This window comes from Ornithorhynchus anatinus, chromosome 5, assembly GCF_004115215.2.
Source record: "Ornithorhynchus anatinus isolate Pmale09 chromosome 5, mOrnAna1.pri.v4, whole genome shotgun sequence".
Classification (NCBI taxonomy): domain Eukaryota; kingdom Metazoa; phylum Chordata; class Mammalia; order Monotremata; family Ornithorhynchidae; genus Ornithorhynchus; species Ornithorhynchus anatinus.
In genome coordinates, this window is record NC_041732.1 from 92,098,002 (window position 1) to 92,124,133 (window position 26,132).

The 26,132-nt window shown below is 44.1% G+C and overlaps 1 protein-coding gene across 2 annotated transcripts; it reads right to left on the bottom strand.

Moving 5' to 3' along the window:
• Positions 1–2,613: 2,613 nt before the first annotated feature.
• PRELID3A (PRELI domain containing 3A) lies at positions 2,614–24,492 on the bottom strand. Of its 2 annotated transcripts, XM_029064443.1 has the most exons (7): positions 24,410–24,492; positions 13,339–13,507; positions 12,617–12,706; positions 9,777–9,847; positions 9,565–9,667; positions 6,790–6,877; positions 2,858–2,943 (listed from the first exon to the last, which is right to left on the bottom strand). In XM_029064443.1, the coding sequence occupies exons 1-6, from the start codon at positions 24,439–24,441 to the stop codon at positions 6,824–6,826; spliced, it is 519 nt and encodes a 172-aa protein (XP_028920276.1). In that variant the 5' UTR covers positions 24,442–24,492; the 3' UTR covers positions 2,858–2,943; positions 6,790–6,823. The 2 variants fall into 2 exon arrangements, with proteins under 2 accessions (XP_028920275.1, XP_028920276.1); XM_029064442.2 differs by lacking the exon at positions 6,790–6,877 and having other exon boundaries at positions 2,614–2,943.
• Between the last annotated feature and the right edge of the window lie 1,640 nt (positions 24,493–26,132).

The window sequence follows — 26,132 nt, forward strand, 5'->3', positions numbered from 1 at the left end:
TAAGTCTTTAGCAAATGTATGAAACTTAGGGATGAGCACAAAACTGCAAGTGCTTGAAGACCATTTTGTGATAGAGCATCAAAAAGGGCAGCAAAGTTTCATTCTTTGGATAGCTCTGGTTTTTTCAAAGAGCAACATTTCCCTTATAAATCATCTATTCCCACTTTGACCTGCATTCCCACCACAATCCAATCCATCCCAGGGACAGATACTGAGAAAACAAAGTGCAGCTACCATAGGCACTTAGTTATATGCTGTCATATCAGTAAATCTAGACCAAGGCAATTTGAAAATGATGACGAAGTTTAAGCCAAATTACAGAAGGATTCATTCACTTTTTACTTTTTTAATTTTACTTCAGCAAATGGGTTTTAAAATAAATCTTAAACTTTAAGAAAACATAAAAATGACAATGCATCCTTCCCCAGGAAATCCATTTTCAATTCAGTGCAGTGGCACCGGGGTCAAAGAGGTCAATCCAGCAATAGAATCAGAGCAACAGAATCACCATTTGGAAGTCACTGAATTTACACTTCCAACAGTCTAATCCCTCTGCCAGACTCTATCATTTCAATTCCAAGGCCGAACTGCTATAAAACATCCATCCCCCATAATCCAATAATGAAGCCATCCGTACTCCAAGGAGGCATCTGACTCCGTGTGTCCATGATGTGCATCAACGACTGTTGCATCTTTTCAGGAACTCCATCAAAAAGTGCCACTGTGGGGGAACTATTCTTAGCTAGAATGCTCCTTGGGAAGGAAGGGGCCAACCAGCGTTTAGAGCCAGGCAACTAGAAACCCTCTCAGAGCATCTTAAGAGCCGCCTAGCTATGAGTCCTCTGGCAGTGTTCTGAGAGAACAGTGTATAACGATCTGGGGCAGGGGAGAAATAATGGAGAAATACCCATTATTTCCTTCCACTTACCAATCAGTTCAGAAGAACCACTTTCACTTGCACCGTTTCACTACATATTCTTTCATTTCCAAATGCTTAACCTTGGTACTGAACATTCTGGAAATCAGACAGCATAATTTTCACTAATTTTCACTATTTGGTTCTTAACAATAATAACAATAACAATCATGGTGTGTGTTAAGCACTTCCTAAGCGCTGGGGGAGATACAACGTAATCAGTTGCCACGCAATCCCTGTCCCACATGGGGCTCACAGTCTTAATCCCCATTTCATAGATGGGGAAATTGAGGCACAGAAAAAACAAGTGACTTGCCCAAGGTCACAGAGCAGACAAGTGGCAAAGGTGGTATGAGAACCCAAGTCCTCTGACACCCAGGCCCATGCTCTTTCCACTAATCCATTCTGCTCCTCCATTTACAGTCATTAATCTTTACTTCCCTCCTTATGATTTAGATGTAAGGAAATCTGCCATCTCGCTTTGTGATAGGAACACATGTAGGAACAGGTACCCAGCAAGTTTGTGAAGAAAATGGACTTCAGTCCCCTACTCTATATATGAAACTACACAAACCCCTCAAAATGCCAGAATTTCGGACTTCTTGTTTTTCTAGAACAATCTGCTCTTCTGGATTGTGGGTTACGCCCTGTGGTACAGATGGGACTGGCATTCTCTTTCCCCAGACTTCAAAAGACACATATTTTCCTAATGAAACACAGCTTACACAGTTAAATATAGTAAACACATTTAGACTTCAACATCCTCTAAATCTGCTAAAAAAACCTTTGACCCGTCTGTGTAGATAGATTCAATTCTACCTCGCTTCCACCACTAGCTATTTGCACAAGAAACAGATGTCATTTAAAAGCTTAATTCATCAATTGTCCTATCGACTGCCATAGTAAACAGAGAAATGTGATCACACATGTATGAAGTTCTCATACCCGTGATCCTACCCTGAAGCTAGTCTTCTCATGGTTATTTTAAAAACATACGTACAGACTTCAAGCCTAGAACATATTAGTACAATACTTTTCCCTGAGATGTTAGCATATCCTTCGGCAACAACCAAGCTGGTCTTCTACGTTTCATTACCTTTAAATTAGGAAAATGCACAGCATTCCAATCTCTGAGTCACACAGGGATGAGTCACATTAGTTACTATTTACATACATGTCCTTATAGCTTCCTAAAAACAATTAACATTCTGCTGTCCACATGGGGAAATGAAATCCACTCGTTGATGCGGAGGCTACATTTTTAGGAGGAGATTTAGTTCTGGCAAGCAGGGTAGCAGGGAGACAGGCTTTTCCTACCAGGGCACCTGTGGGCCTCAAGTGCCGCACACTAAAGAAGAGCATTCTCTTTCAGCACTCAAGGGTTCTGTCGATATTCCTTCGATCCAACCAGATAATGTTTTAAGATTCCAGATCTTAAATGTCAGCTGCGTTTCAGGGAAACGTCTAGCCCTGATTCCGCTAAGCCTGAAGATCTTGACCCACAGTCTAGACATTTGAGATATAATGTGAGGAAGCCATCCCTTTACTCTTGGCTACTGCCCATTCTGGCCTTCTAAAATGGTCAGAAAAGTGAGTTCACCTACCTGGAATGCCAGAAGATTTTTCTTGAAAATCAAACCTCTCCCTCTTACCCACTTCCCACAACTGGAATCCCTTGAAAAAGCATCACCAAGAGATCTATTCACTCCCCCGTCAGGGCCAACAAGTCTTATTGCAAGTTTACATTTCCTAACTTTTTTTTTTCCACAGATCTATGGCTGTGTTAGTAGCTGATGATGTGACTAACAAAACATACAACTAGAGTTTCCCACCAAAATGGACTGGGTGGTTAAAATGAATTCCTGTAAACACGGTCTCTTTATTGCTGCTCCAGGTTTCCGGGCCACGACACTCCAGAGCTGCTGCTGCTGCTGCCGCTTTGTCTCATGGTCTCAAGCTGGTGCCGCTGCTAGATCCTCAAGCTCTGCATTAAGTCTGCCGATCACCCATTCCAGGGCATCTCGACCCTGTCAGTAAAAACAACGACATTAAACCGCTTTCCAGTGGGTGAAGTTCCTAAGTTTGTGCAAATGGCAAAACTCTGCAGCGTTTCCTCCGTCAGACTCCATTCTAGCTCAATTTCGGCTCAAATATTAAGCCCCTTTGCAATTAGCAGTCCTTCCCTGCAAGAATCCATCCTTTTCCAACTTATTCTGGATAACTTACAGTATTCTTAGAGTAATAAGGTTTAGCAATCACTTCAAGGGATTTTATCAAGGTGCGTTTAGATGTTCCGGTTTGCATTCTGTCTCCAAATTTGTCATATCCAATACTACCAGAGAGGGGATGGGAGCCTTTTCCCTCAAAAGTTTCTTTCCCGTGAACCAATGAAGTCAGGGCTGACGAAACCCCAAGTAGGGTTTAGGATCCCTTAGCTCTTCAAATCCATCTGTCTGCCGTTCCCAAACATCATCCTGCCTGCTCCCTCCTACGCCCTTTTCACCCCTACTCTCAAAATAAAAACTGGCAACTATTATTCCTGCAAGGACATTTTAAGGCTTGGCAATCCAGAACTCCCTTAATTACAATATTACTGCATGATAACGTTAATGTAGTTGAAAATTCCCTAACTTCAGCTGTATCTACTTTCCTAAAACTCATTTATACACTGAGGTAAATAAAGGAGGAATAGTAACAACACAACACAAAAAGGGCCTTTATCAAATGTTCTAGGATGAATGGGATGAATTCTCTTTATTTGCTAAGAAGTTCCTCTGAGTAAAAAGAAATTAAACTGAGCATCATTGGACTGCATAACAATAGCAAGATAAACTACTTTTTCTATCACTGTTTTTAATATATTTATCCCAACACCATGGTTTTGACTCTTGGAATTCCAAGTTACTGAGATTTTCCATAACATATTGTCCTCCTAACTTTCCCAACCATAATCCAGACTGTGTCTGATCTGACTGTCTTATATCTATCCCAGTGCTTGAGCTCACAGCAAGTGCTTAACAAGTATCATTATGACTCCCTTCTTAATTCTGTTGCCTCAGTCTCAGGATCTTAGGCAATATGTTTTTAAGATATTATAAAGGGCTATACTGAAAAAAAAAGGAAAAACCTTGAATGGTGCAGGGAAAGGATGTAAGCAGCACCACATTAACAGACACTTCAAGAGAACTAAGGCTAAGCAGAAATCACTCTTGCCCCCAGAATAATCAGCCCCCAGAATAATCAATGACCACTTGCATTATTATTTGCAAAAATGTGCCTTGGGGTGTTTCTTCAACAGGAAGACATTAGTAGTGCTCTACCAGGCATGGAGCTTTTAGAGCTTTTTTATGAATATAATTTGGAAATAATAAAATCTTAGATTCTTTTTGGGTTGGATGTTTGCTATGTTACAATTACATAAAAAGAAAACCTTAGGATGAGTAAATATTTAATGGAAATACATATTTTCACTCCATGCCTTAGTGAATGACGCCTCAAGCATAAGCTTCTCCAGCTCACAAAAATCGTAATATTCATAAATGGATTTTTTTCTTTAGTTTCAAACACTTTTGAACCAAAAGAAAACTTCAGACCCAAAGAAGGGTCAAAAAGCAAAAGGAAAATCAGAGTACCTATACCAACTTAAGTGTAGGAACGGCCCACAACGGTCTTCTGGATCAGGAGTGTTAGACAAAGGCTTGAGAAAATCAAGTAAAGGAGAAAAGTAAAAGGACCTGTAAGGATTCAACCCTGACTGCGGGGCAGGCTAAAAATGGAAAAGTCCATTAAACATAGTCATCCTAGGCAGAAAAAGACTGGACGGCATAAAGACAGCTATGAGATCAAATCAATACAGTAATCTGAATTGGCTACATAGGAACAACTGTGCCCACTGAGAAAGCCTATTCTTTCTCTAATTGCCCTATCCCAATTCCAGCCATACCCAGGACTGGCTCCAGCTCTGGCGACCGAGGGCCAAACAGTATCGGAGGTGGTTCCGAGTCAAACCGCAGTCTATCTATACAAGCCTGCTTCCCCCAGCGCTGTGGGAGTTGTCCAAGGGACAATCACCATGTCGTATGTGATGACGCTTGAGCCACCGCGCCTCTTCCCTCTCATTCCTACCTGAGGACTGTCTAATCTATCCAAATGAATATAGCATAACACGGGCCTGAATCTGGCACATGGATTAGGCCCATCCCAGGGGGACTCTGCACCCAAAACTCATCCGAGTAGAAGAGGGAGAGAAGGTCAGAGAGGAAGCATGCTTGATAATGGAGAAAGAAGTCGTCCGTTCACTTGGTTCTTGGGTCCTAATGATCCCTCTTTATTGGATAGGGCTATTTACTCCTTTTTAAATTTCATTTTTACTTTTTAAAGATGTTAGCGATGTTACGGTAGTGCTCTGTTAATTTTTCAACAGTGGTAAACTGAGACACCCTATTACTAAATCTGAGAAACGACACTAGGGTAGATATCAAAACAACAAAGTCTGTTCATTCAATTGCTTTTATTGAGCACTTACTGTATGCAAAGCCCTGTCTGGGTAAAAGGAAGATCACAGCTATACACTACTTTTTTTCCTCACTTTAAAGAAGGAATAGGGGAATTTCCGCTAAGTAATGAAAACAGAATCTGAGAGAGAACAGATTTTTCAAGTGGATGCTTAAAAGGGCAATTTGCATGCAAATGCACTCACAGTGTCATGTGTCCAACCTGAATATCTTGTATTTACCCTGCACTTATGAAAATATTTGGCACACAGCACTTAATACTATCATTATTATTATTAGCAGGCACATACACAAGCAAGCATGCAAATTTACTGTGTTTACCGCAGCAGTAAATCTGTGAATACTGGAAAGAGGAGATGGTACTTGATGACAAGGCTGCCCCAAAGACAAGGCCTCTGACAACCAGACGCCTAAGTGGTTTGAAGAAAAAAATTACAGAGGAAGCTTTGAAACCACACTCCCATCATTTGTTGATTTATAAGATTAAGTGCTCACATGCTGAGCATAAACAAACTAACCCTGGAAAGCTCAGGCTCTGAGAGCAAGGCTCAGAATTAATTACTACAGGTGTGAAGTTTCAGGGCAGGAAATGACAAGGTCCAGTTGGACCTACTAATGAAAATAAAGAAGGTTCCTCAGGGATGCAAAACCACTATAAAGCTTTGGACTAAAAAAAACAAAAACACTGATACTAACTCCTTTCTCATTGCTGTAAGCCTCAGGATAAAAAGCTAGGTGCACCATAAACTGGAAATGTGGGAAAACTGGAGGCTATCAATATTAACCGGAAACTATTAATAGCAGCCATTGAGCTAAATGAGCGGATTTGTTTGTAACTCTGGTGAGAGAGAATATGAGGAATCAGTCAAGTTTCTTCTTTCCTGTAGCATTAGTTAAATGACCGAAAGTAAACTACAAATGCTTGATTCTAGAACAGATGTGTAAACATTGACTGACATTTCACCAACAAAAAATTTCTGCCAAACACACAAGTCTGCAGTCCTATCGAAAACTGGTATCGAAGTGCTCTTCATTACACTGGAATCAAACAGTAATTAAAATGTAAGAACCTTATACAAGTAATTAAACATTTAAAGGAGCTTGCAAAGGCTGAATCACCTTTAGGAATGACACTGAAACCTGACCTTTCAAATGCTTCCCCTCAAATAAAAAAATCCTGCCCTGAAACAAGGGAAGAGATGGAAAGAACAAACCCAAGCAGATTATTTTACCCTGTAATGCACGGGAGATAATATGACTATCCCACACACACGCACAACATGCAAAATCGTTTATTTTACTCTAGAACACTCCATGCATACATTCATGCTGCACGAGGTTACTGAATACTGTAATTACCACCACTTAGAGCTCACTGCAGGCGTAGCCCCGATTAGCTTATAGCACTTTCAGAATTGTGAATTATCCACTCAATAGCAGCCCACCCCTGGAGTAACACAGAAAAAGTTTACAACAGGACATGAGAATTCTTCAGTCATTTTGCAGCCAGTGAACCTGTAACTAAGACTGTATTTAGCATGAGAAAATGATCCTACAGTAAACTGGAGCAGTGAACAGATCAGAATACCGGCTCTTCACCCCTAGAGGTTTTCAACCTATTTGGGTGTCAGAGTGCGGTCTCTCACGCCAACTAGTCTAAAGCTTCCAACTGACTTTCTCCTACAATAACGGAGCCAAGGAGGAATAAGCGGGACAACTGCCCGGCAGGCCGAATGTCCAAAGATCCACAGAAGGGCCTTCCTGACTAGTGGCCCTTGCCAATTCCTTCTTTAAAAGGAGGTAGCAACACATACACTGTCCCCTCCACACACGTACAAACACAAAAACACACATTTCTGCTCTTACTTAACTGTCACGTTCTAAAAAAAAAGCCCCTGAGGTGCCAGAGAAGGGACTACAAGTTCAGTCAAGGACACCCCCTTGCAGAGAAGAGGAGTGGCTTGCCCCGATCCAAAAACAGTTACGCTTCTATTCCTTCTCAAGAAATAGAAAGCATAAATACGTAAGTCTCCCTGTGAAAATTACAGCTACTCCGCTACACACTTTCTTTATTAGCCTTCCATAAGAAATGCCTGAGACAATGAAAGTTAATTTAGCTCCTCTAAGTTTCATCCCTTCCCACCTCTATGGGTTAACTTGATCACTATAGCTTCCTAATTTCCCCAGGAAAGGGATGATCTGAATTCAGGTGAAACTGTAAAGGATGGCTTTTCTAATTTGCTATATATTATGACTCCTGGTAAACACGACATCTTCCCCTTCAGACACTGTTTAGCAACTGGTTCCCGGGCACCTCTTCTGAAAACCATCCACTGTTCAGAGCCTGAGTTACATCAGTCCTGGTCCCCCTGCAGCCCGGTACTCAAAAGAGAGACCAAATCTCTGTGACAAGAGGATTGTCAAATCCCATCTGCCTCTCGGGCCTTGGGAATCTAATCTCTATTGATAATGATTCAGAAGACATGATTTTATATGGGACTGAATTTTCCAAAAGTAGTACTTTGCAGCTTCTAGCCTCCAGGAGCCTCATGGGTCCTATTCTGCAAAGGACACAGAACACAAGTGGTCTCAGAGGGAGTCAAAACGTCAGAGTGGCCCGTCGTTGCCGCTCACTCAATGGATGACCCTGCGACTGTTCTTTGCTATCTCCAGGCACCAATTTCCAACGTGACAATACTGAGGCCCAGATGAAAAGCTAATGGAAGCTACTTTTGGAATAAAATTATCTATACTCCAGCCTCCAGAACAGTGTTTTAACCTCCTTCTTTCTCAATCCTAAGGGAGACCTGACATGGGGTAAAGGCAGAAAGATGAGAGCTGGGTTCAAAACACAGTGAGTTGTTTGCTAGGTGCAATCAGTTTGGCCTCTAAGCTCTCCAGACTGTAAACTCTCTAGACTCTCTAGACTAAACTCTCTAGAGAAGCAGCTTGGCTTAGTGGAAACGGCACGGGCTTGGGAGTCAGAGGACGTGGGTTCTAATCCTGGCTCCACCACTTGTCTGCTGTGTGACCTTGGGCAAGTCACTTAACTTCTCTGTGGCTCAGTTATCTCATCTGTTAAATGGGGATTAAGACTGTAAGCCTCACATGGGACAACTTGATTCCCTTTTAACTACCCCGGTGCTTAGAACAGTGCTTGACAAATATCATTATTATTATTAGTATTACTATTATAGACTGAAAGCTGGTTACGGGCAGGGACCATGTCTACTAATTCTGTTGTATTATACTTTCCCGAGCACTTAGTACAGTGCTCTGCACATGGTAAGTGCTCAATGAAAAATATGATAAGGCATATTTTTACTCTACATTTTGGCTAGACTGCTGTGGAGGACTTAGGGAACGTTTTTCCAACAACACACATTTGTCCAAATAGATCATGATGCAGTGTTAGAAAAAACAGTTGTAGATATTCTTGGGGGAATCAGACATGGCAAAAGTACTACAATGCAATGATGACTCTTATAACCTAATATTCTTCAAGTGAGCAACGCCCACCATTAAAGAACTGACTGTACTCTCTCTCCACTTTACGTTGCAAACACGTCATATTTGAAACTACACGGCTCGTGCAAAACAAACCTATAATCAAACACATGTGCTCTTTCTCTTCAGAAAAACAGGTGAACGTCTAAATTCTTCCTTAACTTAAATAGCATCTTATTTCAACATTAGGCAGATATAGAAAATACACAGCAAGTGGCAGAGACTCAGCACTAATGCCATTAAAGTAAAACTATTTGAAATCAATAAAGTGCTGCATTGTTTTCATAAATGAAATATGAATTCAACTCAACATTTCAGCTGCCCTCCTAAGTTATTTTTATTCTTTAAGGAAATCAGATTTTTAAACTATAGAGTTTTCTTTTCAAGAGCTCGAAGTGCTTTTGCTCACAGCCTGGCTCCCCTCAAAGCACAAAAATACTTTACTGACATTGAGCTGGTAAACACAAAACTAAAATCTAATAGAATAGAGAAAGCTAAGTTAAGAACTTTCCAGGAACTGTAACTCATCGGACTGAAGTCAGTAAAATTTCAGTGACTGAAAACCGTATTGGCTTGATTTGATACTGAGGACACAAGCAAAGGCATGACGCAGCTTCAAAAACATACCTTTTTGGCATTGGATGAAATGGTATTTGCCATTAAACTTTCCAAATAGCTGCCAAGGCTAATTCCTTTCACAGTGATAACTGCCTCTTGTGTCAACACGGTCCTATGAGAGAGCAAAGCAAATAAACTTATATGACATTTCACGATATGTGATGTCCTACCACAAGCTTCATCCTTACGACACCAAGGGCAAAATGAATGAAAGAACTTACATTTCAGGATTTTCAGGATGAGGTGTGTACACTAATCTTTCATCAACAGATATCAAATTTGTGAGTGTGATCTTTAAAAGGGAACATAAGAAATAAAAAGAGGTTCAGTTTCACTTCCTTTATAATTTTCCAAAGCTCGACAACATGCATCCATTGTCCAAGCAAGAACACTTTACGCATATCAAAAGACAGACAGAATGTTTATTCATTCCTGTTTTCTTTCTTCTTTCTATCCATCCTAGATCCCAACATTAAGTTTTCCCACTGTAAAAGCTGTCAGTAGAATGCCAACAGCAGGCTGCTTTAAACTATTCTTCAGTTATCCCCTTGCAAACCCTGGTGAGATGTCACTCCACCCTATTCCACCGCTCATTCTTCAAAAGGGAGGAAAACACTTTGTTTTTCCTCACTCAAAGACAAGTTCAGGTTTTTTAAGGTTTTTAAGTATTCCTACCTGATGCAATTTGAAGTTACTGCATTGTTAAATATATAGCCATGTTAGAAAAGATTGCTCTGGTTAAGCCAGTAAGCCTTCAAAAGTATAACATCTACAAATACAAATCTGTCCCAATATCTTGAAAATTGGAAGCTTTGCCATCAATTTTTGGGAACCCGATCCAAACAACTTTCTCTACTTCCTGGGCAGCTAATGGCGGCATACCGCCTGATGCAGTCATGTTGTGTTTCTTAAAAATGAAGCTGTATTGTGAATGGCTGTACCAAACGGTATGTTTTCCCAGAGTTTTACATGTTATATATTAGGATCTATTCTGAAAACCTGATGCCTCATGATCAGCTTCGAGGCTCTCCACTAATTGTCCTCATCCTACACATTGGCTCTCTTCACCCACTACTCCCCAGAATGCTCCCTTTTTTCCTCCCAAGCTAACTTTCTAGCTATCAACTCTCCCATTTTTGTCCACCTCAAGGACTGTGTCCAACATGATTATCTTGCATTTACTCCAATACTCAGTATAGTGTTTGGCCCATAGTAAACACTTAAACACTACTTATTATTATTTTGTTATTAGGCCAGCTCTCCTTCAATGCAAAACTCTCCTAAAATCCCACCAAGAACTCCTTACAATCCTGCCAAAACCACCCAACAGTCATCCTTAGAATTTACATACATTGGCAAAATCAATTGGGCGAGGGGTCAGGGGCAAGATAGATGTGATCGAGGTACAGTGAGTAGTTGGTATGAGAGGAACCAAGTGTGAGGCCTGGTTGTAATAGAAAATCAGGGAGGTAAGGTAGGAGAGGGCAAGGTGATTGAGTGCTTTAAAGCCTATGGTAAGGAGTTTCTCTTTGATGAGGAGAAGGATGGGCAACTACTGGAGGTTACTGAGTGGACTGAATCAGTATCACCATTCCCTGCTTCATACTCCCCGTGGACCTCCCTCTCCTCCTAGCATACTAGCGTACTGGCATTTATGGAGTCCCCATCTGATGCAGTGCACTATACTAGGCATTTGGAGAGTATAGAATAACCAAGTGACACTTTTCCTGTCCACAGGAGCCTACACTCTAACTGGAGAGACAAACCAAAAAATACCACTAGAGTGGGTGAAATGAAGAAACCAAGCAGACGTAGATTTATGAGTGCTAAGGAGGGTATAAAAAGTTCTTAAGTTCACCCCCATCAGGCCTTGGTTTTGCTGACACAATTCTACCCCGGTTTGCCTTCAACCCCTCTGACGGCCCCTCGGTTTTGCTTGCTGGCTCTTCTTCTGTCTCTCATCCTTAACTATTGGAGTCCCATCCTGCAAGGCTCTGTTCTGCGTTCCCGACTCTCCTTTTTCTACACCCGCTCGCTCGGCGAGCTCAGCGTTCACCTGGCTTCAGCTACCTCCTCTAGGTGGATGACGCCCAGTTGTTCCTCTCCAGGCCTGACCTCTCATCTAAAATGCAATCTCACATTTCCTCTTGCATGTTCCTCCCAACACCTCAAATTTAAGAGGTCCAAAGATGAACCATTCATTTTCCCCTACTAAACCCTCTCTTTCTCACAACTTTACCATCTCCGTCAATTCAGTCATTCACTCAATTGCATTTATTGAGCCTTTACTGTGTGCAAAGCACTCTACCAAGTAGTTGGGAGAGTATAATATAATGAGACACATTCCTGCCCACAACGAGCTTACAGTCTATGACACCACCGTCTAGACAGTTCCGGAAGTGTGCCTATCTGGTGAGGGAGATATCTGCTCCAATATCCCTGTCGCTCTGCCCAGGACCACCACCACTGTAGATGTCCTCCCAGCTCCTACCTTCATTTGGGTATTAAGGACATAATTGGTGTTTATCTTTAAGGGCCATGCAGTGGACACTACAGCAACAGCGATCCTACACACCCAAGTCCCCCCTTCAGCCCATCACGTTTCTGCGGGGAAAGGCTCCCGATGTCTGCCTTAGAAGCTCTAATTTGAGCTATGCCCTGAAATTAAGATAACCTTTCTTTTCTATACCAACACTTTCACTTGGCTGAGACTGCAAGTCTCAGCATCAGTCCAGCTCAGAGTGGAGAGTAATGCCCCGTAACTCTTCAGCTTCACCCCAGGAAACACCGATGTAAAGCTCTGAGCAATTCAGTTCTAAAATTTCACAACAGTCCTTTGCAAGGCCCAGAATTCCAAAAACCAAACCCAAAGGCTGGCATTTTCCGCCCATTTGTTCTCAGAGAATGTATCAACCCACACTATTCCCTCAGCAAATTTTAAAACAGTCAATACATCCATTGTTTACTCTTTAAAACCTCTGATGAGAAGATATGCTGGAAATGAAAATATAGGCCCACCATCACAAAAATTCCCAAACCCTTTTCTAGCCACATTACTTACATTGGTGGAACACAGTTCCATCTTCTTTTCAACTGGATCTACAACAGAGTGTTCTCTTATGTAGGTGAAAGTCCTACTGGTTCCCAAAATCTATCAGGATGAAAATACAACAAAATATTAGAGAAAATGAATCTAAAAAGCTTGGAAGAGTTGTGATTTCAACAACTTATATATATAAGTTATAGCAGCGTGGCTCAGTGGAAAGAGCCTGAGCTTCGGAGGCAGAGGTCATGGGTTCGATTCCCAGCTCTGCCACTTGTCAGCTGTGTGGCTGTGGGCAAGTCACTTCACTTCTGTGCCTCAGTTACCTCATCTGTAAAATGGGGGTTAACTGTGAGCCTCACTTGGGACAACCTGATTACCCTGTATCTACCCCAGCACTTAGAATATTGCTCTGCACATAGTAAATGCTTAATAAATACCAACATTATTATATATATACATATATATATAAGCTTATATATAAAACCGAAGGGCAGTCAGAGAGGTAGAAGGCAAACTGGGATTTCAAAAACTTATTATATATATGCATATATATAATATATATTATACATGTATTATATAATATATATATATATGTATATATTTCCCAGAATCACGAATTTATCATGTCCAGATTATTGATCATTTACCGCTCTTGCTTTCTTAAAAAAACAAGTAATTTCATGTAGCATGACCCATTCCGATCTCACAGGAGAAAAGAGTTCATTTGCAAAACATACCGCTTTCACAAGAGCTGGCAAGCCCCACTCGGTGCTGAGAAGCCGGTGACTATGTAGTCGGCCCTGGTTATCGAGACATCTGTCTAACACGTCTACTCCCACCACGCAGGGGTTCATAGGATTTGGGTATTTTCTCATAGCAGCTTTGATGACGGTATCCCACGGATGGCTAGGAAAATGCAAATAAAGAGGAAGAACTAAGCATGTTTGGGTTCACATTTTACCCAACAACTTCATTTGTCTTAGACATTCACTGTTGCCAACAGCCCCAATTAACTGTGTCATCACTTACTGAGGCATTTTCATGAAAACCGAGCAGTTAGCTTTAGTCACCTTTATCAAAGTGCAACATTAAAAGGAAACAGAAGCAGCATGGCAGAGTGGATAGAGCATGGGCTGGGGAGTTAGAAAGTCATGGGATCATTCATTCATTCATTCCATCGTATTTATTGAGCGCTTACTATGTGCAGAGCACGGAACTAAGGGCTTGGAATGGACAATTCGGCATCAGGTAGAGACAGTCCCTGCCCCATAACGGGCTCACAGTCTAAACGGGGCAGACAGACAGCAAAACAGAACAAAACAAAATAATAATAATGTTGGTATTTGTTAAGCGCTTACTATGTGCAGAGCACTATTCTAAGCGCTGGGGCAGATACAGGTTAATCAGGTTGTCCTACATGAGGCTCACAGTTAATCCTCATTTTACAGATGAGGTAACTGAGGCACAGAGAAGTTAAGTGACTTGCCCACAACCACATAGCTGCCAACTGGCAGAGCTGAGATTTGAACCCATGACCTCTAACTCTCAAGCCCGGGCTCTTTCCACTGAGCCACGCTGCTTCTCAAAACAGGCTTCTCAACAAAACAAGAAGCCTGGAGTAGATATCATCAAGATAAATAGAATCACACAATAGAATATACACATCGTTAACAAAATGAATAGAGTAATAAATGATATATACAAATATGCACAGTGCTGAGGGGAGGGGAAGGGGGAAGAGCAGAGGGCGGGAGGGGGGAATGGAGAGGGGAGGAGGAGCAGAGGGAAAGGGGGGCTCAGTCTGGGAAGGCCTCCTGGAGGAGGTAAGGCCTCTAATCCTGGCTCTGCCACTTGTCTGCTGTGTGACCTTGGGCAAGTTACTTCACTTCTCTGTGCCTCGGTTACCTCATCTGTAAAATGGACATAGAGACTGTGAGCCCCACACATGGGACAGGGACTGTGTCCAACCTGATTTGCTTGCATCCACCCTAGTGCTTAGTGCAGCTCCTGGCAGATAGTCAATGCTTAACAAATACCATAATTTTATAATTATTATTATTACATGTTCATTTTAAGAATGGAGGTACTAAAAAAGGGATACCAAGAGCACGGGCTTGGGAGCCAGAGGTCGTGGGTTCCAATCCCAGCTCTGCTACTTATCAGCTGTGTGACTTTGGGCAAGTCACTTAACTTCTCTGTGCCTCAGTTACCTTAACTGTAAAATGGGGATTAAGACTGTGAGCCCCAAGTGGGATAACCTGAATACCTTGTATCTACGCCAGCACTTAGAACAGTGCTTGGCACATAGTAAGCACTTAACAAATACCATCATTATTATCATTATAATTAAGTATTGTACTATTCCATATCACCCCCCTTTTTCTATTAACTTGGTTAAGTAGGTCACAGTAACATTGGTGATGACTGTTTACAGTAAATTCTAAGGAGCTAAAGAAAATGTTGAAATTACTGAAAGGCACATCAGCAACAGCCATTTCTTCCACCTAGCTTTTCGTTACTATAACAAGAGATCTCCTCCTAAACCCAAAGCAACATATTAACCAATGTTACCCAGGATGGCACTCCATCAATATAATAGGGCAGCTCAAAAGCTGAGCATAAGTTGGAATGGAGACGATGCTATATAGTTGTAAAATAAGTACATGGTAATTATAATTATTATTAAATTAAATATTTTCACAAATTGGAGTAGTTGGAGATAAAGAAGAGTTTCAATTTAATGAGATATCTAATACATAATTTCAAATTTATAGCACTGGAATGATTCTACACTAAAATTGGCTTTTTAAAATGATATTTTTTCAGCACTTACTATGTGCCAAGCACTACTAGGGGCTGGAGTAGACACAAGCTAATCAGATTGGACCCCATCCATGTCCCAAATGGGGCTCACAGCCTTAATCCCCGTTTTACAGATGAGGGAACTGAGGCCCAGAGAAGTTACATGACTTGCCCACAGTCACACAGTGGAAAAGTGCAGCGCGGCTCAGTGGAAAGAGCACAGGCTTGGGAGCCAGAGGTCGTGGGTTCGAATCCCAACTCTGCCACCTGTCAGATGTGTGATGGTGGGCAAATCGCTTTACTTCTATGTGCCTCAGTTCCCTCATCTATAAAATGGAGATGAAGACTGTGAGACTCATGTGGGACAACCTGATTACCCTATACCTACCCCAGCGCTTAGAACAGTGCTCGGCACATAGTAAGCACTTAACAAATACCAACAATATTATTATTATAAGTGGCAGAGCTGGGATTAGAACTCAGTTTCTCTGACTCCCAGGCCATGATCTTTCCAATAATAATAATAATAATAATAGTACTTGCTAAGCACTTACTACGTGTCAAACACTGTTCTAAGTCCTGGAGTAGATACAAGCTAATCAAGTTGGAAACAGTCACTGTCCCACATGGGGCTCACCCTCTTAATCCCCATTTTACAGATGAGGTAACTGAGGCCCAGAGAAGTCAAGTGACTTGCCCAGCGTCACCCAGCAGACAGGTGGCAAAGCCAGAATTAGAGCCCAGGTCCTTCTGACTCTCAGGACTGTGCTCTAGGCCGAAGTCCTTGAAATAATCATTTTCTAAAATTCAGCATTCATTCATTCAATCATATTTATTGAACGCTTACTTATACCGAGCATTGTACCAACAGTTTGGGAGAGTACAATATAACGATAAGCGGACACATCCCAAGTATCGTAATACAGTAACAATTATAATATGGCATTTCTTAAGCACTTACTATGTGCCAAGTACTATATTAAACACTGGGGTAGATACAAGATAGGCTAGACACGGTCCCGGTTTCACACAGGACTCACAGTCCTGAGTAGGAAGGAGAACAGGTATGTGGTCCCCATTTTAAGGATGAGAAAAACTGAGGCACTGAGAACTTCAGTGACTCACCCAGCATCACCCAGCAGGCAAGTGGCTGGAACCGGGATTAGAACTCAGGTCCACTGACTTCCATGCCCACGCTCTTTTCACTTATAAGTAATAATAGTATATATTAAGTAGCTACTGAGGGCAATGTACTGTACTAGACACTGGAAAAGGACAAAAGATGCAAACGGGTTCCCCGTCCACAAGAAGCCCCAGCCCCCGCAGCCCTTATGTACATATCTGTGCTTTATTTTAATGTCCGCATCCCCTCTAGACTGTAAACTCCCTGTGGGCAGGAAACATGTCTACCAACTCAGTCTTACTGTACTCTCCCAACCACTGAGGATAGTGCTCTGCACACGATAAGGGCTCAATACATAAGAATGACTATTAACTGAAGAAGCTTTCAATCTAATATGGGGAAGAAATATGAAATATTTACAAACAGTGGGAGTAGTAGGAAAAACAAGCATCATCTATGGAGTAAAATGAACATGCTGGGAAGAAAGATCTGAATAAATAATTGATGTACAAGTGAATATGTAACTATATATAGATATATAATTATATATATCTATACAGTATAGGTATATAATTGTTCATTCATTTGTATTTATTGAGCACTTACTGTGTACACAGCACCGTACTAAGCGCTTGGAGTGTCCAATTCGGCAACAGACAGAGACAATCCCTGCCCAACAACGAGCTCACAGTCTAATTGTGAGTGTGTGTGTGTTTTTATAAATATTTAAGCTTGAGAAGTGGCTGCTGGGTTCGTACAACCCAAGAGGTGGGGAATTAAAAGAGGAAAGCTTGTTGGAGGGGATTTTAGGACTTTAAAAATGGGGAGGGTGGGGGTCTGTTAGATTTGGTGGAGGAGAGAGCTCCAGGCCGGGGCAGCGAGCAAGGGTGCGAAGTAGGCAAGTTCGGTTAGAAACCGAGCTACTGAAGGGCAAAGAACGTGACCTGAGATAGAGCACGGGCCTGGGAGTCAGAAGGTCCTGGGTTCTAATCCTTGTACTACCATATACCTGCTGTGTGACCTTGGGCAAGTCACTTCACTTCTCTGGGCCTCAGTTACCTCCTCTGTAAAAACGGGGATTAAGAGTGTGAGCCCCATGTTGGACACATTGGACTGTCCCCCGTCTGATTGATCCGTATCTACTCCAGAGCTTAGAACAGTGCTTGGCACATAGTAAGTGCTTAACAAGTACCATGATAATTATTATTAGAAGTAGGTGAACATAGCTAATACGGATGATGGAGAAAGCTGGTGAAGAGCCCTGGAGCCAGCAGTAAGGAACTTTTCTTGTCATGGAAGGAAATACGCAGCTCCTGGAAGCTTTAGAGGAATGGTGAAATATATGGTGAACAACGTTTTGGGAAGAGAATCCGGGGAGCCGCATGGGATATGGACTGACGGGGGGGGGAGGCTGGCAGCAGGGAGACCAGTGAGGAGATTAATACAGTAGTCTAACTACGATATAATGAATGCTGGGTTGGAGAGGAAGAAGCTGATCCGGGAATCAGCAGGATTTAGCTGTTGTCTGAATGTGAGTGCTGACAGACAGTAAGCAGGAAACGGGGCACAGAATTGTGCCTAAAACCTCCTCTTATAAAATATTTTCTTTTTTACATAGCATGTCCAGGCGGCACCACTTTGCTCCCGTTGCAGTTGCCAAGAAGGAAAATTGATCAACGGTAAACTCCTTCTATAAAGAGAATTATTGTGGATGGTGCAGCCAATAAATACAGCCATTACGTCAGAACTTCCGATGTTTACCGTGAGAAAAAGACCTTACTTGAGCAGTATCATGTCTTAACAAGCTACCTCTACGAAGCTGCAGCCCTGAAGTTCCCAGTCAGGGAACAAACAGATGCTAGCCATTAGGCACAGTTCAGGTTTGTCAAACTCCATTAACTTGATTTCCAAGTCCAGTTGCCACAACAATTTTCCAGAAGTTATAAAAGTGACTTTGTCCCTGGAAAACAATTCACTCCAGGTTAAACTACATTGGATTTGGTAGAGTCATTCACAAATTTAGAAAGCCAATTATTGTAGTTTACTGAAAAGCAACATAAACACTTGGGGCTAAAAATTATTGCTAAGGTTCAGATTTTTCCTTATCATATATCCCCAGTACTTCATAGCATTGTGACAGGAGGCAAATTCTGCAGCAGAATTTCAGCCACTTTCAAATCATCACAGATGACCACTGTGCTATCTTAAATATTTCACTGCTATGTCTGTGCTCTTTGCAGCACACCATGTACTCTTTATAAGTGATGACTGAAATAACCAAAGCAGCTCCTACTTAGAATAACCAACATAGAGGACAGAATTCCCTAGAGACTCGACATAGGAAGCAAGCCTATCCTACAGCCATCCAGACTCACCCTGACTCCCAGAGCCCCCATGCCACTCTCAGCCTTCCAAGAAAGTCCATGTCAGAAGGTTCACCCCTTGAAGATGAGCTGATTATCACTCACCCCTTACCCACCACCTTCTTACCTCTTCTTTCTGCTCTCCTTCTGCTAAAATCGGCTTTTTTCCACTCCTTGCTGTGCCCTTCCTTCCTCCTTCTCTTCTTCTTTTGTCCGCCTCCCCACCCAACCAGGGAAGGGGAAGGGAAAAGGGTAGTTGATAAACGTTGGTATGCATGCACCTCAAGCATTTTGATACTCACCCCACTCCCACTGCATTTATTCCTTCATTCCATAGTATTTATTGAGAGCTTCCTATGTACAGAGCACTGTACTAAGTCCTTGGAATGTACAATTCGGCAACAGATAGAGACAATCCCTGCCCAATGACGGGCTCACAGTCTAATCGGGGGAGACAGATGAACAAAAACAAGACAACAATCACGATAAATAGAATCAAGGGGATGTACAACTCATTAACAAAATAAATAAGGTAATAAAAATATATCTATGAACAGCCTTATACTCCGTAGCTTCACCCAGCTGTAATTTACTTCTCCCCCACAGACTGTTAAACTGCTTTCAGGCAGGGATTGTGCTTACCTACTCTACTGTACTTTCCTAATCAGTCAATCGATCATATTTACTGAGCACTGAGTGCAAGGCACTGTACTAAGCCCTCGGGAGAATACAGTATAGCAGACACATTCCCTGCCTACGACGAGTTTACAGCCTAGAGGGGGTGACACACATTAATATAAATAAATTACAGATATGTACATGAGTGCTTTGGGGCTGGGAAGGGGGATGAATAAAGGGAGCAAGTCAGGGTGATGCAGAAGGGAGTGGAAGAAAAGGAAACGAGGGCTTAGGGAAGGCCTCTTGGAGATGTGCCTTCAATAAAGCTTTGAAGGGGGGGTGGAGAATAATTGTCTGGCAGATATGAAGAGGGAGAGCATTCCAGGCCAGAGGCAGGATGTGGGCAAGAGGTCTGCGGAGAGACAGACGAGATCAAGTTATGGTGAGTAGGCTGGCATTAGAGGAGCAAAGTGTGCGGGCTGGGTTGTAGTAGGGGAGTAGCGAGGTGAGGTAGGAGGGAGCAAGGTGATAGAGAGCTTTAAAGCCAATGGTCAGGAGTTTCTGTTTGATGTGAAGGTGGATGGGAAACCACTAGAGATTCTTGAGGAGTGGGGAAACACGGACTGGACACGTCTGTAGAAGAATGATCCGGGCAGCACAGTGAAATATGGGCTGGGGTGGGGAGAGACAGGAGGCAGGGAGGTCAGCGAGGAGGCTGATACAATGATCAAGGAGGGATGGGATACGTACTTAGATTAAGGTGATAACAGTTTGGATGGAGAGGAAAGGGTGGATTTTAGCTATGTTGTGAAGGTGGAACCAACAGGATTTAGTGATAGATTGAGCATGTGGGTTGAACGAGAGAAAGGAGTCAGGGATAGCGCCAAAGTTACGGGCCGGTGGGACAGGACGGAGGTGTTTAATACAGCGCCCTGCACAGAGAAATGGTTCGATAATACCACTGATTGATTGACTGACTCCCATGAGCAGTCGTGTGGTGGAGTGGCAACCGCGTTCTAGAATGGGCTGAAAATTTTGCTGGCCTCTAAAATGGGCAGCCCCCAGACCCTAGCCGAGTTAATAATGTTGGTATTTGTTAAGCGCTTACTATGTGCAGAGCACTGTTCTAAGCCCTGGCGTAGTTACAGGGTAATCAGGTTGTCCCACGTGAGGCTCACAGTTAATCCCCATTTTACAGATGAGGTAACTGAGGCACAGAGAAGTTAAGTGACTTAATAATGTTGATATTTGTTAAGCGCTTACTCTGTGCAGAGCACTGTTCTAAGCGCTGGGTTAGAAACAGGGTCATCAGGTGGTCCCAAGTGGGGCTCGCAGTCTTCATCCCCATTTTACAGATGAGGGAACCGAGGCACAGAGAAGTGAAGTGACTTGCCCACAGTCACACAGCTGACAAGTGGCAGAGTCGGAATTCGAACCCACGACCTCTGACTCCCAAACCCGGGCTCTTGCCACTGAGCCACGCTGCTTCTCTACAGTCACACAGCTGACTAGTGGCAGCGCCGGGAGTCGAACGCATGACCTCTGATTCGGAAGCCCAGGCTCTTACAGGTGGTTACAGATTGGGCTCAGGCAGGGGAACAAGAGACACCATTGCTAAACACCTTAACCTATGCATAAAGACATTTTCCTAAAAATCAAAAAGAGTGAAACAGCCAGTTTAAAAGAATGTACTCTATCTGAAGCCGTCAGAGAGCAGGAACAGCGTAATCCTGCAATAAATCTCTGCAAATCTTTGCTCAAGTGCCATGCAGAATTATCTTTATCTGTGGGCAAGTCTTCCACAGAGCAGCGCTTTCCCCGACCTATCTCACTCCTCTCTGCCATAGACTTTTCAGTCAGAGCAGCCTCCTAATAATAATAATAATTATGGTATTTGTTAAGCGCTTACTATGTGCCAAGCACCGTTCTAAGCACCAGAGTAGATACCAGGTCATCGGGTTGTCCCATGTGGGGCTCACGGTCTTAATCCCCATTTTACAGATGACGTAACTGAGGCATAGAGAAGTTAAATGACTTGCCCAAAGTCACACAGCAGACAAGTGTGGGATTAGAACCCACAACCTCTGTCTCCCAAACCCGTGCTCTTGCCACTAGGCCATCCAACTGAGCCCAAACCCGTGCCATGGCATAGAGGATAGAACACGGGTCTGGGAGTCAGAAGGTCATGGGTTCTAATCCCAACTGTGCCACTTGTCTCCTGTGTGACCTTGGGCAAGTCACTTCACTTCTCTGGGCCTCAGTTACCTCATCCGAAAATGGGGATTGAGATGGTGAGCCCCATGTGGGACAGGGACTATGTCCAACCCGATTTTCTTGTATCCACCCCAGTGTGTAGTACGGTGCCTGGCATACAGTAAACGTTTAACAAATGCCATCATCATCATTATTATTAAATGGGCCGAAGGAGTAGGAATACACTTTATCATACACCTAGGACTACGTGCAAAGTTTGGTGTTAAACACTGGGAAAAAAATATTTGGGCGAAAATTTGAAAGGCTCCCTAGCCCCTCGGAGCTCCCCAAACTAAGAACTGGGAAAGCAGGGGACAGACACATCAGGAAAATTAAATGATAAGAACCCAAAACAAGATAAATGAGCCTGAAAACAAACGGTTCGACAGCAACGGGTCAACGGGGCACTACGGCTAGAGACGCTGGGTTTCAGACCCCACCAGTGCTGAGGGGCAGAACGATCCCTAGCAGTATGGCTCAGTGGAAAGCGCACGGTCTTGAGAGTCAGAGGTCAAGGGTTCTAATCCTGACTCCGCCACTCGTCAACTGTGTGATTTGGGGCGAGTCACTTTACTTCTCTGGGCCTCAGTTACCTCATCTGTAAAATGGGGATGAAGACAGTGAGCCCCTCTTGGGACAACCTGATTACTCTGTATCCCCCTCAGAGCTTGGCAAATACCAACATTATTACATACACATCATTAATAACGTCAGGGCAGATCAGTTGGGAAATCAACTCGATATTTACTGACATGGTTCTCACCTAGTTGTCTTCCTACCATTCTGGCCACTCAGTTTTAGTCACTTGTTCTTTTGTAAGCACTTAAATACCATTATTATTATTATTATTACTTCGTGGCAGGCACCGTCAAGAAAGCGGGGTGAGGGCGTCCCAAACCAGTGTGTCTGCCGTGTCCGGCCCACACTGGATCCCGGGAATCCCTGCTCCTGGGACTCGGACCCGTTCGGTTTAGCTGCCTGACAGGTCCGGTGAGCGATGATGCGCTGGGTATTATTATTATTAATCCCCACTCTGCCGCCTCTCAGCTTTAGCCAAATCACTTCACTTCTCTGGGCCTCAGTTATCTCATCTATAGAATGGGGATTAATAATAATAATGGTGGTATTTGTTAAGTACATATTTGCACATATTCATATAATATATTACATATCCATAGGACATATTTGCACTATGTGCCCAGCACTGTTCTAAGCGCTGGGGGAGAGAGGGGTGGCCCAAGGTCACACGGCAGATTCATTCATTCAATGGATATACTACTATTAATTCACTCAATAAATACTACTGAATGCATTCCTTCAATCGCATTTATGGAGCGCTTACTATGTGCAGAGCACCGGACTAAGCGCTCGGAATGGACGATTCGGCACTGGACTGAGCGCTTGGAACGGACAAATCGGTAACAGATAGCGACGGTCCCTGCCCTTTGACGGGCTGACAGTCTCATCGGGGGAGACGGACAAAAACGATTGCAATAGTTAGAATCGAGGGGATGAACATCTCATTAAAACAATGGCAGCTAAATGGAATCAAGGTGATGTACACCTCATGAACAAAATAAATAGGGTGATGAAGATATAGACAGTTAGCAATGATCAGAATCGAGGGGATGAACATCTCCTTAAAACAATGGCAGCTAAATGGAATCAAGGTGATGTACACCTCATGAACAAAATAAATAGGGTGATGAAGATATAGACAGTTAGCAATGATCAGAATCGAGGGGATGAACATCTCATTAAAACAATGGCAGATAAATGGAATCAAGGTGATGTACATCTCATGAACAAAATAAATAGGGTGATGAAGACTGTAAGCCCGTCAAACGGCAGGGACTGTCTATCTGTTGCCGACTTGTTCATTCCAAGCGCTTGGTACAGTGCTCTGCACATAGTAAGCGCTCAATAAATACTATTGAATGAATTAAAGATATAGACAGTTAGCAATAATCTGAATCGAGGGGATGAACATCTCATTAAAACAATGGCAGCTAAATGGAATCAAGGTGATGTACATCTCATGAACAAAATAAATAGGGTGATGAAGATATAGACGGTTAGCAATAATCTGAATCGAGGGGATGAACATCTCATTAAAACAATGGCAGATAAATGGAATCAAGGTGATGTACATCTCATGAACAAAATAAATAGGGTGATGAAGATATAGACGGTTGAGCGGACGAGTACGGTGCTGAGGGGGTGGGACGGGAGAGGGAAAGGGGGGAGAAGAGGGTTTAGCTGCGGAGAGGTGAAGGGGGGTAGAGGGAGCAGAGGGGAAAAGGGGGGAGCTCAGTCTGGGAAGGCCTCTTGGAGGAGGTGAGCTTTAAATAGGGCTTTGAAGAGGGGAAGAGAATGAGTTTGGCGGAGGTGAGGAGGGAGGGCGTTCCGGGACGGCGGGAGGACGTGGGCCGGGGGTCGACGGCGGGATAGGCGAGAACGGGGGACGGTGAGGAGGTGGGCCAAGGGGGAGAGGAGCGTGCGGGGTGGGTGGTAGAAAGAGAGAAGGGAGGAGAGGTAGGAAGGGGCGAGGGGATGGAGAAGCTCGAAGGCTGGGGCGGAGCGCTGGGCGGGCGGGCGCGGCCTTACGCTCGGGGGTGGGGGGACGGAGAGGTCCGGGGGTCCGCTCACCTGAACACGTGCTCGGAGGTCCACATCTTCATGGCGGCCGGCGGGGCGGAGGCGCGCCTCCCTCCCCTCGCCTCCCTCCCCTCGCCTCCCTCCCCTCTCCTCCCTCCCCTCCCCTCCCCTCGCCCCCGCCCCCGCCGCAACCTCTGCGTCACGCTCCGCCCGGGGGCGGGGCCTGGGGGAGGTTCACTCACTCATTCAATAGTATTTATCGAGCGCTTACTACGTGCAGAGCAGCGGACTGAGCGCTGGGAATGAACGAGAGGCCGGTCCTGGGGGGAGGGGTCAGATCCGGGAGGGCGGGGCCTGAGCCTGGGGGGTCTAGAGGCCAGTCCCGGGGGCAGGGCTCAGATCATTATCAGAATAATAATCCTGTCGGTATTGGTTAAACGCTGACTCTGTGCAGAGCACTCTTCTAAGTGCTGGGGGAGATCCAGGGGCATCGGGTGGTCCCACGTGAGGCTCACAGTTAATCCCCATCTGACAGATGAGGTCATTGAGGCCCAGAGAATCATAACGTTGGCATTGGTTAAGCGCTTACTCTGTGCAGAGCCCTGTTCTAAGCGCTGAGGGAGATCCGGGGGCATCGGGTGGTCCCACGTGAGGCTCACAGTTAATCCCCATTTTCCAGATGAGGTCACTGAGGCCCAGAGAATCATAACGTTGGTATTGGTTAAGCGCTTACTCTGTGCAGAGCACTCTTCTAAGTGCTGGGGGAGATCCAGGGGCATCGGGTGGTCCCACGTGAGGCTCACAGTTAATCCCCATCTGACAGATGAGGTCATTGAGGCCCAGAGAAGCGAAGGGACTGGCCCACGGTCTCACAGCTGACAAGCGGCAGAGTCGGGATTCGAACCCATGACCTCTGACTCCCCAGCCCGGGCTCTTTCCACTGGGGGGCGGGGCCGGGGTCAGATGTGGGGGGCGGAGTCCCCGAAGGGGGCGGCCCCCCCAACCCTCTCCCCCCGACCCCCTAATCGCCGACCCCGCCCTCCCAGAAGCAGCGGGGCTCAGCGTCCGGACCGCAGACTGGGGAGTCAGAGGTCGTGGGTTCAAATCCCGCCCTCTCCGCTTGACAGCTGGGTGACTTTGGACAAGTCACTTCGCTTCTCTGGGCCTCCGTCACCTCATCTGTCAAATGGGGATGCAGACTGGGAGTCCCACGTGGGACAACCTGATCGACCCCAGCGCTTAGAATTTTGCTTAGCATATAGTAAGTGCTTAATCAATGCTATTATTATTATTATTATTTCCCGCATTCCTTCCCCCCGCATCCTCTCCCCTTTCCTTCCCCTTTCTCCCCCCCCCCCACCCCTTATGCAGAGCACTGGACTAAGCACTTGGAAAGTACAATTCAGCAACAGAGACCGTCCCTGGTTTACAGTCTAAAAGGGACTAGACAGACATCAAAACAAGGAAACAGGCACTGATATATAAATAAATAGAATTATAGACATGTACATATGATGATGATGATGATGATGGTATTTGTTAAGCTCTTACTATGTGCCCAGAAGTGTTCTAAGCACTGGGATAGATACAAGGTCATCAGGTTGTCCCGCGTGGGGCTCCCAGTCTGCATCCCCATTTGACAGATGAGGTCACTGAGGCACAGAGAATAATAATAATAATAATGGTGGTATTTGTTAAGCGCTATACAAGGTCATCAGGTTGTCCCACATGGGGCTCACAGTCTTCATCTCCATTTTCCAGATGAGGTCACTGA

What these genes read in the sequence shown, in the direction of transcription:
- PRELID3A (XM_029064442.2), bottom strand. Translation starts at nt 24,441, where the DNA reads ATGAAGATGTGGACCTCCGAGCACGTGTTCAG. An exon ending in TGGAACTGTGTTCCACCAAT is followed by an intron (nt 9,848 to 12,616) that starts GTAAGTAATGTG and finishes TCCCTTTTAAAG; the next exon opens with ATCACACTCACAAATTTGAT. An exon ending in TTTCATCCAATGCCAAAAAG is followed by an intron (nt 2,944 to 9,564) that starts GTATGTTTTTGA and finishes TTTTACTGACAG; the next exon opens with GGTCGAGATGCCCTGGAATG.